At 39.1% G+C, this 14,346-nt stretch overlaps 1 protein-coding gene across 1 annotated transcript in view; it reads left to right on the top strand.

Annotated features, from left to right (window-relative positions):
• The window catches only part of GALNT2 (polypeptide N-acetylgalactosaminyltransferase 2), a 75,049-nt gene extending 60,937 nt beyond the window's left edge, over positions 1-14,112 (top strand). Inside the window, exons 13-16 of the mRNA XM_028724000.2 lie at positions 4,835-4,918; positions 6,344-6,470; positions 9,275-9,394; positions 11,169-14,112. Of these exons, the coding sequence (XP_028579833.2) occupies positions 4,835-4,918; positions 6,344-6,470; positions 9,275-9,394; positions 11,169-11,324 (487 nt within the window). The 3' untranslated portion in view covers positions 11,325-14,112. The remainder of the gene's footprint in view (positions 1-4,834; positions 4,919-6,343; positions 6,471-9,274; positions 9,395-11,168) is intronic.
• Positions 14,113-14,346: the final 234 nt, after the last annotated feature.

The following is a 14,346-nucleotide window of genomic DNA, read 5'->3' on the forward strand; positions in this document are numbered from 1 at the left end:
TTCTAATAAACAAAAGGTTGGGAAATGAATTTGTATCCTCGGATAAAGAGAAAAAAAGAGGTGTTGTATTATACATTAAAAATAAAATTGAATCCCATCAATTATTTAAGGATGAAGAAGGTAGAATTATAATGGTTCAAATTAAGTGGCAAGGTGAAAAGTTGATAATTGTTGGGATCTACTCACCAAATGGGAATAAGAAGGAATTCTTTAGATTATTGGAGGAGAAATTATTTGAATATATGGACCAAAAAATTATAATAATGGGAGATATGAATGGGGTGGTTTCATTAGAAATGGATAGACTGAGGAAAACGAAAAATAAGGAAGGAAAACTGCCTAAAACGTTCTTTGCAATGACGAAGAACTGTAACTTAGTAGATATTTGGAGGCTCAGGCACCCTTTGGAGAAGCAATTCACATACCACTCAGAACCAAATCAAACAATGTCAAGAATAGACCAAATATGGGTATCAAAGGAGTTGACTCCAAGAATCCAAAAAATAGAAATACAGGCTAAGGTGATCTCAGATCACAACCCAATAGAAATGGAGTTAAAAGGCTTTGAAGAGCGAGCCTTCAGGTGGAGGTTGAATGACAACATATGGGATGACCAAAAATTTGTAGAAAAAGCACAAAAAAATTATCTAATTACTTTAGAGAGAACATGGATAAGGGGACAAAAATGAGTGTGGTATGGGATGCAAGTAAAGCGGTGATGAGGGGCCTATGTATTCAACAGAATACATGGAAAAGAAACAACAAAGAAAAAAAGACAAAGGAGATTTTGGAACAGATCATGAGTAAGGAACAAAAACTGATTAAAAAACCCAATAATGAGAAGATAATACAGGAAATAAAGATTCTCCAAACCCAGTTTGCGATGCTAATAAATAAAGAGGTTGAGTGGAATATTAAAAGGTTAAGACAAAAAAATTTCGAATTTGCTAATAAATCAGGAAAATGGCTTGCTTGGCAAGTTAAGAGGAGAAAAGAACAAAACACAATCAATAAAATTGAAGTGAATGGAGAAGAAATAACAGACCCGAAAGGAATTAGGAAAGGATTCGTTGATTTTTATAAACAGTTATATAGGAATAAAGAAAGGAACAACAAGAAGAAAATAGAAAGATATTTGAAAGAGAAGATGGTGAAGAAGATCCCAACAGATCAAAAAGAACAGTTGAATGCACCAATTTGTAAAGAAGAAGTAGAAGAAGTTATAAAAGAACTAAAAAGAGGGAAAGCACCGGGCCCGGATGGGTTCACCTCAAGCTATTACAAAGAAATGAAAGATACGTTGACGGTCCCGTTAATTAAAGTAATGAACAATATCTTAAAAGAAAAGGATATCCCAGGAACATGGAAAGAGGCATTTATCACAATAATACCAAAACAGGATTCGGATTTGACCCAAATTAAGAACTACAGACCCATATCGCTCTTAAACACAGATTACAAAATCTTTACAGGAATTCTAGCAAAGAGATTAAAAAAGATATTAGTAAAAATCATACATAAAGACCAAGAAGGCTTCCTACCGGGCAGGCAATTAAGAAATAATATAAGAAATATAGTCAATGTTATAGAATACTTGTCCGATAGGTGTGACAAACCAGCAAGTTTAATATTCGTAGACGCTGAGAAAGCCTTCGATAATGTGATCTGGGAATTTATGTTGAGAAACTTGGAGGTTATGGAGGTGGGTCAAGAATTCTTTAATGGTATTGAAGCAATATACACAGAACAGAAGGCAAGGTTGATCATAAATAACATCATCACGGAAGATATAACAATATCTAAAGGAACAAGGCAGGGTTGTCCGCTTTCGCCATTACTGTTTATAGTGGTCCTGGAAGTTTTATTAAATTCCATAAGACAAAATAAGCAAATTAAAGGGGTGAAATTAGGTATTAATGAATACAAAGTAAAGGCCTTTGCGGATGATGTGGTGGTGACTTTGGAAGAACCGGCAGAAAGTATAAAAGAAATTTTGGAAGAGATGGAGCAATTTGGGAAACTATCAGGATTCAGATTGAATAAGACGAAGACTAAAATGATAGTGAAAAATATGGACCAAGATAAAATTGAATTACTAAAACAACAAACGGAAATTGAGGTAGTTAAAAAGATTAAGTATTTGGGAATTTGGCTTTCAGATAAGAATATAGATTTATACCAATATAATTACATCCCTATGTGGAAAGAAATAAAGAAGGATTTGGAGGTTTGGAACAGACTGAAACTATCACTATGGGGAAGAATATCAATGGTAAAAATGATGGTGCTACCTAAGTTGTTATTTTTATTCCAAACTTTACCCATATTAAAAGGTACAAAATCTTTTGGGGAATGGCAAAAGGTGATATCAAGATATGTCTGGGAAGGAAAGAAGCCCAGAATTAAATTCAAGTTATTGACGGATACAAGGGAGAGAGGAGGCTTCGGTCTTCCAGACATGAGATTGTATTACGAGGCAGCATGCCTATGTTGGCTGAAAGATTGGGTAAAACTGGAAGATAAAGAATTATTAGATTTGGAAGGGTTTAATAACAAATTCGGGTGGCACGCATACCTATGGTGTGATAAAAAGAGGCTACATAAGGGATTTGGAGACCATATTTTTAGAGGAGCATTAATAGAAGTTTGGGATAGATATAAAAACATATTAGAACCAAAAGTCCCACATTGGCTATCCCCGTTAGAAATAATGTGTGTTAAGAAAATCAACATGAGAGGAAAGTGGGGAACATATGGAGAAATGGTCATTAATGAAGGAGGGAAGTGGAAAATGAAACCGTATGACCAAGTTAAAACATTAACATATGACTGGCTACATTACTTCCAAGTTAATGAAATGTTTAAAAAAGAGCTGAAGGAAAGGGGGTATGTAGAAAAAGAATCAATCTTTCAAAAAGAGATAATAAATAGCGAATTTAAAAACTTATCAAAAATGTATAAAATAATGTTAGAATGGTATACGAAGGATGAGGAGGTGAAGTCAGTGATGGTGCAATGGGCAAAGGATTTGGGATACAATATTCAATTGGAAGACTGGGAAAGGTTGTGGAAAGAGAATATAAAATTTACTGCCTGTATGACATTGAAAGAAAACATGATGAAAATGCTCTACAGATGGTATTTATCTCCTGTAAGACTGGCAAAGATGTACAGAATAGATAACAAATGCTGGAAATGTAAACTTAAAGAAGGCACATTCTTCCACCAGTGGTGGGAGTGTAAGAAAGTTAAAAGCTTCTGGGAAGAGATTTACAACGAGATGAAAAAGATATTGAGGTATACCTTTGTGAAGAGACCAGAGGCTTTCTTATTAGGTATTGTAGGGAAGGACATCAGAAGGAAAGATCATAAATTCTTCCAGTACGCTGTAACAGCTGCCAGAATGGTATTGGCTCAGAGGTGGAAGCAGGAGGAAATCCCAAAGGTAGAAGAATGGAGAGCAAAATTAATAGAGTATGCAGAATTGGATAAATTAACAGGGAAGATTAGATATAAAAAAGATCAAAAATTTATAAAGGACTGGGAGAAATTTGTGTGTTATCTGGAAAATAACTATGGTGTAAATACAACGCTGGTGGGGTTTAAAGAGGCTTTGTAAAGAACTAATGAATATTCTTTACTAGAAATATAGGAGGAAAGGAGGTGTAAATGGCAATATGGAAGAATGGAATGTGTACTAAAAGAATAACTATGAAAGAATGTCAGCGACGTTGAAGGAAGTTGAAAATGGATATGATTTGTTGTAAAATGGATAAAATGTATAATGAGTTGGATTTAATAAAAGCATAAAAAAAAAAGAGAATACTGTGTGACAACTCGCAGCGTTCCCTTTTAGAGGTTTTGCATTCTCCCCAGTCCAATTTATGGTTTTGTGTTGTTTTTTAACTCCTTCCCCTTCCCCTGCATCCCTCTATTCAGTCCGTTCAGCCTTCTGTGCCCAATAAAATCCCTGTTTGAAGCGCTCTACAAACTGCTTCTCAGGCTCCTATCTTTCAGCTTACTACTGACATTCTCACAACAAATAAAGGAAGCTTTGTTGGCAGATATGCATGTGGAGCTAAGGAGTCACATTACTGCTATCCTTTCTGACTTGCCTGTGGCAAAACCTACTTCTGAATTGCCTTCACACAACGGACAGTGTGATCAGACCCAGCTCCACCACAAAAGGGTCTCCCATCCACATTAAGCCTCCACATTGGGCTGAACTTGCTCCAGACTCCCGTAACCCTTTTGACATTCCCCAAGGGACAGCTAATAGTTATCCATTATTGCAACACCCTTCTCTAGCACCAGCGTTGGGCTCACTGGATCCCTTCGTTAACCCTGAATATGATCCAGGGGAGTGGAGTGAGGGATCTCGAGTGGAAGAAGAAACCTCATACTTTCTATTTAACACGTTCCTCACTGAAGTTCTTCTCCAGCAACAAGAGAAAGAAGCGTTGGTTCACACCTGAAAGGTAGTTCAGTGTTGCTGGGTGAGGGGCATCAGGTCTCGCTCTGTTTTTGGCTGCTGCAATTAATCACCATAGTTTATCGAGCTTAACATGCTTTTCCCATTTAGTTATTGTTAGGGAAGTGGGCATTTGTTCTTTCGGTGTATGTTTCTGTGTCTTGTCTGAGCAACCTGTTGGAGCTTGGCTAGGACTCTGGGAGCTTTCCCTCAAGTTCTCTTTTCTACCTTTGACCACAAGGTGGCACCCTGAGTGATGCTCTTCATCCAGCGACACAGAACTACCCTTGAGATAGGAACCAACAGTTCTTTTTAGATTGTGCCAGTTTAAATATAGCTAATAAATGCTGTTTCTCTCAATAGTATTCAAAGCCGAATGGAGTTGAGAAGGAGACTTAACTGCAAACCATTCAAGTGGTATCTTGAAAATGTGTACCCTGAGCTAAGGTGAGTCATCTATTTTATACAAGTGATGTTTGCTGTTGCTGTTCAGCAAATTGGGGAGGGGGGTGGACAATCCTTTCCTCATTGAACTTTTATTTTGTGACTTTTGTCCATCTGTTTTAATACCTTCAAAATGCAGCTTGTGCATCAAGTGTGACAGTGTTGCTAGGAATAGGTTTGCTGCTTTTGTAAATCCATGATAAACTGAAAACACAACACATAGCATATACATGTTTGTTTGTTTGTTTGTTTGTTTGTTTGTTTGTTTGTTTGTTTGTTTCATTTCTATCCTTCCTTTCATCTAAGGCAGGCTTCCTCAAACTTGGCCCGCCAGATGTTTTTGGCCTACAACTCCCATGATCCCTACCTAGCAGGACCAGTGGTCAGGGATGATGGGAATTGTAGACTCAAAACACCTGGAGGGCCAAGTTTGCCTATTCCTGATCTAAGGAGCTCAAAGTGGTGTCCTGTACTGTTGGTCAGGACGGAAAGCAAAGTTGCCTTTCTGCCATTTAGCCTAGGCTGGAATAAGAGGCTGCTGCAGAGGCCAGCTGCTGCTTGCCAATCAGAAAAGCTAACATTTCATGTCCTTATTCCCATCTGCACCTAAAAATCAGCTGAAGATCGGAATATACAGACCCAGATGGCTTACTAGGCTGGGTCCCAACCACAAAGTTTCTGGTTCAAGCCATGTATTTCCCGTACTATATAAAAGTCACATGGATAATTTTTCTTCTTCTGTGTGTGGTCACTTCTAGGGAAATAATCTGGAAGAGCTATCAACTCCTTATTTCATACTCATAATTACTAAAGTAGATAGAATCCCTGTTTTTCCTATTGTGCATATAAATGTGAATTTAACAGGGTGGGGTGAAAAGACATTGAGGAATAACTAATTCATGTTTAGTTAAGGGACTTTCTGCCCTGACAGTACTTTAAACCAGATCAGTGTGAAGTAATTTCTCATCTCTTGTCAATTGTCATTCTGGATGCAGTTCAGTTTATTTTAGCTGCTTCATCGGGTGTGTTATGGGGAGAAAGTGGGATTTGAAAGAATATTTTGAATGCCTATATTAAAGGATACAAGGCAGAGAGATGCACAGCACATTGAGTATTTTTCTACTCTCTGCTGTACCTCCATAACTGTGTTTGAAGACCTGCTTATTGGAAAACTTCCTGTGGTGCAGTTGGCTGCTCTTGCTTCATTTATCTTCAAATCCAGGGGAATTTAAAATGCGGTTTTGGGGGAGGCTGAGAGAGCTACCAACAGGAAAGCTGTAGAAAAGAATTGCATTGTGTTGCTTCTGAAATTTAGTTTTCATATTGTTTTTAATAGTTTTTAGTTTAGTAATAGTTAATAGTTTAGTAGCTTTCAGTATTGAAGGATGTTTGGAATTCTAAACTATTTTGTGGTGTTTTACTTTTCAGGGTACCTGATCACCAAGATATAGCTTTTGGGGCCTTGCAGCAAGGAACCAATTGCCTTGACACTTTAGGCCATTTTGCAGATGGCGTTGTTGGTGTTTATGAATGTCATAATGCCGGGGGAAACCAGGTTAGTCATCACAGGTTCATAAGTGGCAATAAATTAAGAAACAAGACTGATGGGGAAAATCACATTTTATATTCTTTATCACCCCAAAGAAAGTAGGTTTATTACTATATTACTCTTTTAAGTCTTTCAGACCTGCCTATTTGGAAATTCATTGTTAAATTGTGTTTTGCTCACCTTTCCTTCTGACCTTTGCCAAATATGGCTTTGTGGATTTCCGTTTGTGTTAAGGAGATATGACATGACAAACGAAAGGATACTGGAGAATTTAACTTTTGTGGGCTGTAAATAGGCTTAACTTCTCATTGTTTGTGCAGATACAGAAACTTAACATATAGACATTTGAAGTATTACTTCATCCTTCTGAGACTTGGCCTGCAAGCATTTTTTTTTCATGTTGAGGATAAGGTGGGTGAATGGATGGGTTGAGTGTATATGCGTGTGAGAGAGACATTCTTACTTTTAGAACACGGATTTCCATTAACAGCTCTTGAACCTCAGGGTTAAACATAATTAAACAGCTACCAATGAAATGGAGCCTTAAACAAGAGAACAGAAAGCTGACATTTTCAAAATTCATGCCTTTTTGCTTCACGTTGAGATGATGTGCAGAGGTGATGTCAGTAAACTTGCGTATTTATTTCCATATCCCATGCAGTGCATGGGAGATAGTTTGGCTGAGTGAAAATAAATAAAATATCTGGCATGGCTACAGGAGCACAAATTCCCTAGGCTGAAGGGGAAGTGGAGTGTGCCCTAAACTGAATCCAGACAAAATAGCCTGGATTCTGGTACACAACAGCCCTCAAGCAATGGATGTATTAAGTACCTGCGGTCATCTTTTGCAGCAGAGTTGTAGTCAAATTGTTCTCATCTTGCAACATAGCGCTGCAACTTCAGTTGCCTTTTCTCCCTTGGCTTGTGGAGGTCATTGTTTGGGAATGGCTCCATCTTGTGGTCAAAGGCAGGAATGGAACTTAAGGAAAGTAGGCAACACCCACAATTCAGATCACTCCGGCCTTTTTTTCAAAGCAGAATGCTTTCCTCTAGCTCCTGGCCCTTACTTCTCCTTAAGCTTGATAATTTTATCTTTTTCTAACTGCAGCCATTCATTAAATGCCTCCTCCTTGTTCCATTCTCCTCTTGGCTACCCATGCTGCCTGCAGCTCAGAAGCCCTCATTCTCTGCAGCCCTCCTTTCCCTCCAGCCTAGCCTGCTGTTTTCTTCCACAGTCTTTTTTCTACATTTGTTTTGCCTCAATCCTTTTCCACACTGTCTCCCTCCCTCCCTCCCCATTCGCTATGAGTGTTGCTCCATTTTGGAAATACTTTAAGCTGCCCCAATAGTTGAGGAGCGAGTCTCCACTTAGGCATGTCAGATCATGTGGGAAATAAAAGTAAGCTGATGGAATGAAAACCAAGAATGATTGTTCGTTAAACGTACAACCTTCTACTTGGGAAAGATATGCTTGTAATACCCTTTAACATCTCATGCTTCACGTAGTTTTTCAGTATTTTCATTCAGGGGCTGACTTGCACATTAATCATTTTAAAACACTGTTACAAAATGGCTTCTTTGCCAAACCCCATTAGTTAAGTCAATTGCTCAGTGGCGCCTTCGTCCTAATCTGACTCCTAGTACAATCAGATTTCATTTGCTGCCACTTCCCAGAAGTAGGCTGCATGTTTCTTTACTGAAAATGAAGTGGCGCTGCTGCAGTTCTGCATTTGAAATATTCCTATGGAAGTGCTGGGTGCTTACAGTGTAGTTAGCGGAGAGGTCAATCTTGATCATCTCCAATAATGGGAAATTGCACTTCAAGGCAAGTTGGAGATGGAACGAGACCCTCAATATGCATTGCCTATGTGGGCGATAGTCATCAGAAATGGCCTGGTGTACATGCTGAAAGGGACGCGGGTGGTGCTGTGGTCTAAACCACTGAGCCTCTTGGGCTTGCCGATTGGAAGGTTGGCGGTTCAAATCCCCGCAACGGAGTGAGCTCCCATTGCTCTGTCCCAGCTTCTGCCAAACTAGTACTTCAAAAGCACACCACTGCAAGTAAATAAATATGTATTGCTGCGACGGGAAGGTAAACTGTTTCCATGCGCTCTGGTTTCCGTCACTGTGTTCCGTTGCACCAGAAGTGGTTTAGTCCTGCTGGCCACATGACCTGGAAAGCTGTCTATGGACAAACGCCGGCTCTCTCAGCCTGAAAAGCAAGATGAGCGCCGCAACCCGATAGTTGCCTTTGACTGGACTTAACTGTCCAGGCAATCTTTACCTTACATGCTGAAATACAGGTTTTATAAGAGAAATGGGTATAAAATGTCACTGGCAGTTCAAACGTTGTCTGTGAGTCTTTCCTGTTTCTTACTTTCTTAGGGGTGAAGCAAAACCTTAAAATTCATTCAATACATTTAGGTATTCCCAGAAGGTAGGATCCAGCTGTATGATGTTGTGCTGTACTGCCAGCAGAGGGCAGTGTAGGACAACTCTCTCCAGTTCATCTTAAAAGCAGTATTGCACTTCCAGATTCACAATTCCAGGATTGATGTTGGATTCCAAAGCACCATCTAAAATCATTGGGGCAGAGTTCTCAAATGTTTCTCCCTAGGTAGGTAGAGAGAGAGAGAGAGAGAGAGAGAGAGGAATATCAGCAATTTGCATTTCATAACAGACACTTCTCACTTCTGTCTTTGTAAGAGCCTTTTCTCATATTAGAAGAATTTTGTAACTATCAGGTAAATGAAATGTTTTGCAAGCATTCTGCACGAATATAACTATGTGTCATTTCCTTTCTGTTGCAGGAATGGGCCTTAACAAAGGACAAGTCAGTGAAACATATGGATTTGTGCCTTACTGTTGTAGACCGAGCTCCTGGCTCACTCATAAAACTTCAGGGCTGTAGAGAAAATGATGGTAGACAGGTCAGTACACAGAATACAGCCATGTGCGAATAGGGCTGAGAGCACACCAATATCATGTGCACGCTTGTAGATACTTATTCCTCTTCCCTGTGCCTTGTTCTGCCACCTACCTTTCCATAGGATATTATATATGTCTACTGGATTTCTGGCAGTAGAGCAGTGTTGGGTTTGTGTCATTGAATCACTTTGCCCATTGGATTGGCTGCTGTGAGACTCATAGTAGTAGTAGTAGTAGTAGTAGTAGTATACTAACATGAGTTTGACCAAACTGCAGGAGGCAGTGGAGACAGGAGTGCCTGGCGTGCTCTGGTCCATGGGGGTCACAAAGAGTTGGACATGACTAAACGACTATATATATATATTTTAAAGAAATATTTATTAAAGTTTTACAAAAAACATAAGTTTACCGAATAAAGTTTACAGAAAACATAAGTTTACCGAATAGAGAAAATTAAAACAAAAATTAACAAACTAGAAAACACACATAGGAAAGAGGAATAAAAAAGATACAAAATGCAAAGAAAAAACTAATAGCTAGAAAGAAAAAAATTAAAGATAAATCCATTTTTCAATATCTTTAAGCTCATTTCCTTATTTCCTTGACCTCCTCACACCTCCCCTTTTTGTATTCCCGTTTAGAAAATCATTTCAGCAAATCCTTACCCTCTTTCATTTATCTTTACTCAATATCTTAACCTATTATAACTATGTATTTTCATCCATTATCAATCCGTATTTGCATATTCTTGTTAATCTTTTTACCAATACCGCTTATTTTCAATCCAACATCATTTTAACATTCATTAATTTTACAGTATTTCTGCAAATAGTCTTTAAATTTCTTCCAATCTTCTTCCACCGACTCTTCTCCCTGGTCTCGGAATGACTAAACGACTATACAACAACAATCGTAGTATAACGCCCTTCATAGGTTGATCTTAGGGAAGTTCACAGCATATAAATGCAACATAAAACAATAAATACATAATAAAAACAAAACAATAACCCCCTCAGCCACTCCCACAAACACATTTATTATTATTATTATTATTATTATTATTAATACCCCGCCCATCTGGCTGAGTTTCCCCAGCCACTCTGGGCAGCTCCCAATCGAGTGTTAAAAACAATACAGCATTAAATATTAAAAACTTCCCTAAACAGTAAGATAGTTGTAGTAAGTAGGATAGTTGCTTATTTCCTTGACATCTGTTGGGAGGGCGTTTCACAGGGTGGGTGCCACTACTGAGAAGGTCCTTTCCTGTAACCTCACTTCTTGCAATGAGGGAACCGCCAGAAGGCCCTCGGCACTGGATCTCAGTGTCCGAGCTGAACGATGGAGGTGGAGATAGGATGTTATTCAGCCAAAGGCCTGGTTGAAAAGGAATGTTTTTGCCTGGCGCCTAAAGGTATATAATGAAGGTGCCAGGTAAGCCTCCCTGGGGAGAGCAGTCCACAAACAGTAGAACTAATGGCTGGCCTTTCTTACAGCAAGCTGTCTAGTGTAACTAAATCCTTAGGTTTCATTCACCTCCCAGCATTTAATCTCCCACTCCAGTATACCAGGGGCTTTCAGCTTCCATTTGGGAAGTTTGCATGGACAATACTAAAGGAAAATTTACAGCCACAGCGGGTTTGCAAAGCAAATTTAACAGTAATGACTTTAAGGAGTAAGGAAAATAGATGGTAGACAAAATAACCCTAGAAAATACTGGCTTTTAAAATCAACATTTCTCTAAGTGGAATAACTTCTTAAATTTTCTTCTTCTTCTAGAAATGGGAACAAATTGAAAGCAACGCGAAACTGAGGCACGTGGGCAGTAACCTCTGCTTAGACAGCCGAAATGCCAAAAACGGTGGTCTGACGGTTGAAGTCTGCAACCCCTCGCTATCGCAGCAGTGGAAGTTCACACTGAACCTGCAGCAGTAGTAGGGCTTGCTCAGGAGGACTGTTCCCGTTTCCGAAACCTTGGGCAACATTTTGATTGCATTACTGATACTTTATATACCTCAGTATTCCATCTTTGTCTGAAAGTAGGCGACAAGTGAACAAAAGGGAAGCAAGTGAGCTGGGGACGGTGCCATTGCCTGGTCGGACGTAGCTGCTGCACGACTCGCTCCCTTCCACCGCAAAGGCTCACCAGTTCCTTTCCGGCATCAAGCTAAATCCTTCCACAGCAGATGACTAAGATTCCTAGGAAAAACAGATGTACAGTAGTAGGAAACTGCTTTCAACACACAGAAGAGGGGGAGGGTGGGAGAGAGGGAGGGAGGGACTGATGGGGAGGAAAGCAAATTGTTTGGAGAAGATCATTGGCAGTCTCCATTTTACATAGAAATCAGTGTTCGTGGTTTCCAGAAATCAAAGCATTTTGAAGGTTTTTGCCATGTGTACTTGGTATATTTCACCATGGACTTTTCTATGACAGAACTCTTAAATATAAACATTATATATGTTTATATATAAATATATATATATAAAATATATATTGTCAAAATTTTCAACTTTCTATCAATTTTTCATCATCCTGTAATTTATCCAAAAAACAAAACAAGACAAACAGAACAAAGAAAAGCAATTTAACACTTTTCTGGGAAGTGGACTGGACAGTTGGTAGAAGAACAAAACTTTGTGAAGATGCAGGTTTGTGCTGCTGAGTTGTGTTCATGCAAACACTGGATGTTTCTGCTTTGTGAAGTGTGCCTATTTTTTTTATTTTATTTTTTGTGCTTCCTCCTGGGAAATGTCGGACCTCTGCAGAGGAGGGTGATCAAATGGCAGAAAGGAGCTGGCACGCTTCATCTCACCAGCATTGTCACCTCCAGTTGGGGAATTCACTCCATGTGCTCTGGATATCTATAAACTTGGTATTTGTATTGGGCAGTTTGGGGCTACTTAAAAAAAATTAGTTTGGCCTTCTTGAAATAATGCAGCTAGGAGGGTTTGGTCTTCAGGTTGTGTTCTTATCAATACGTGCTTCTTTTTCTCCTTTTAAAAAGTTGTCTGACAGCACAAGATCACAATAGCCTTCTCGTGGAAGCATGGGCAGCTACCTACTAAATATCAACATTTCAGCTGTTATGCCTCTGCTTTTGGGGGCGGGAGTTATCATGGTCTGGGTTTTTTCTTTACACCTGTGTCCTGTTTTAAACTGGTGTTTCGAACTTGGCTGGAGGAAAATGTTCTGAATACATTGGAAGGAGCCATTTCAATCCAACTGCTGTTTTTATATCAAAGTAATGTCTGGGGTTACTCTGACGTCTTTGCCTGTAAACCCCGCCCCCCCCCCCTTCTTAAAAACACAGCTTATGTAAGATTTTAACGGTGCCCTCTGGTGATTACAAAGGACAAAGACAAATTATTATGCAATCATGTTTTGACAGTGTTCTCTTCCAGCTACATAGGTCGTAAGAGTATTCCATAAACTGTATTTTCCCTTATAGCTGCAGTATTTGCCACAAAATGCTTCCATTGACAAAAAGGCTTTGACATTTGCAGTACCGGTTTAAAACAGGCTGATGAACTGTTATATGACATGCTTGTGATATCTGCAGGTAGTATTCACAGATGTCATATGAATTCTACATGGTTTGAATCCACATTGCTTTTTCCTTGAATGTGGATTTGTGCATATAATCCTCTTCCAGACCAAACTTCCTTCTCCCACACTGCAAGTTCCCATGTATATCCTATTTACATACGAACTTGGCAACAAAAAGAGAGAAACTTTGGACTCGAGTTTTTCAAGATTCGCTTTATTTTCAGCCACCCAACACTTGACATGAAAAATATTAGTGAAGATGAAGATGGTGATATTTTAATATTTGAGGGACTATGCATTCAACTCACAACTATACAGCCAACTGGTTATGATCCAGCGCTTCTGGGAAAAGAACTTAATGAAGGGGAGCTAAAATATTAACATTTTTTTCCTTGTGATTTAAAAGCTAGCAGGCAAACCAGCTGCTGTTTTCTGAAATAATAGGAGTTTGCTGCCTTGACTGTTAACCTAACCAGATTTGCTAGTAAGTTTTATTAATAATATCTCCCCACTCCCAAAACTCTAATGTCGTCTATGTATTATAAAATGAGAATATGTTCTTAAAATTCTAGAGATCCTACGCAGACAGTATCTCCATGCTGAGACCGCAAATTGTGGGTGATGGATGAGAATGGAAATATGGTAATGTGGTGTTAGCTATGTTTACATGACACAGTGTGCCAAAGTTATTTACTGTGACTTCATCCTTTTTTAAAGTCTATGGATTTCTGGTGCTATGCACCAACGACTGTTGCTGCACAGATCCTCTGTCAGTGGGGTGTACTAAGGGGCACTGTGTGAAAACCTTTGACATGAACGGAGGGTGTGCAGTTGCAGCCAGTGGCAGATATTGACCTTGGGTATCAGAAGTAGCCAACATCTCTCCCCCACCCCCACCCCTCTTCTTTTTATAATAAATCACTAGGAGACTTGGAAACAAATTGCAATGCTATCTCTGTGCTAACCTTATCTGAGTGTCTTCAAAGCAAAAATGATGGGGGTACATGTGAATTTTGTTTTGCAAATCAGATGTCATTTGGAAACTGTCATTTCAGTTGGTTCTTTAAAATCTGCTGTACAGAGCTTGTACTTTGTTCATTTTATAGATGGAAACCATCCTTGAAAAAAAAACCTGTTTGTTTAACTTAAGGAAATAAATACTTTATAGATAAGATAGCGAGGTTTGCTGCCCTTCTTTTTTTGTCTACACTCAGGAACTGGCCCCAGAATACATGAACTTCAGCTAAGATCACTTGATCTCCTTGGCTAGCCAGCGTTCTTACAGTGACTTAGTTCAGACATTGCTTTTAACCATAAATTAAATTCATCTATGGTTTTAAAGTGAACATGTGCAGCACTCCCCCGCATTGCTTCCTTTCCTGAATGGAGTGAACCAAAAGATCCTGGATT

This window comes from Podarcis muralis, chromosome 3 (genome assembly GCF_964188315.1).
Source record: "Podarcis muralis chromosome 3, rPodMur119.hap1.1, whole genome shotgun sequence".
NCBI classification, from domain to species: Eukaryota; Metazoa; Chordata; class Lepidosauria; order Squamata; family Lacertidae; genus Podarcis; species Podarcis muralis.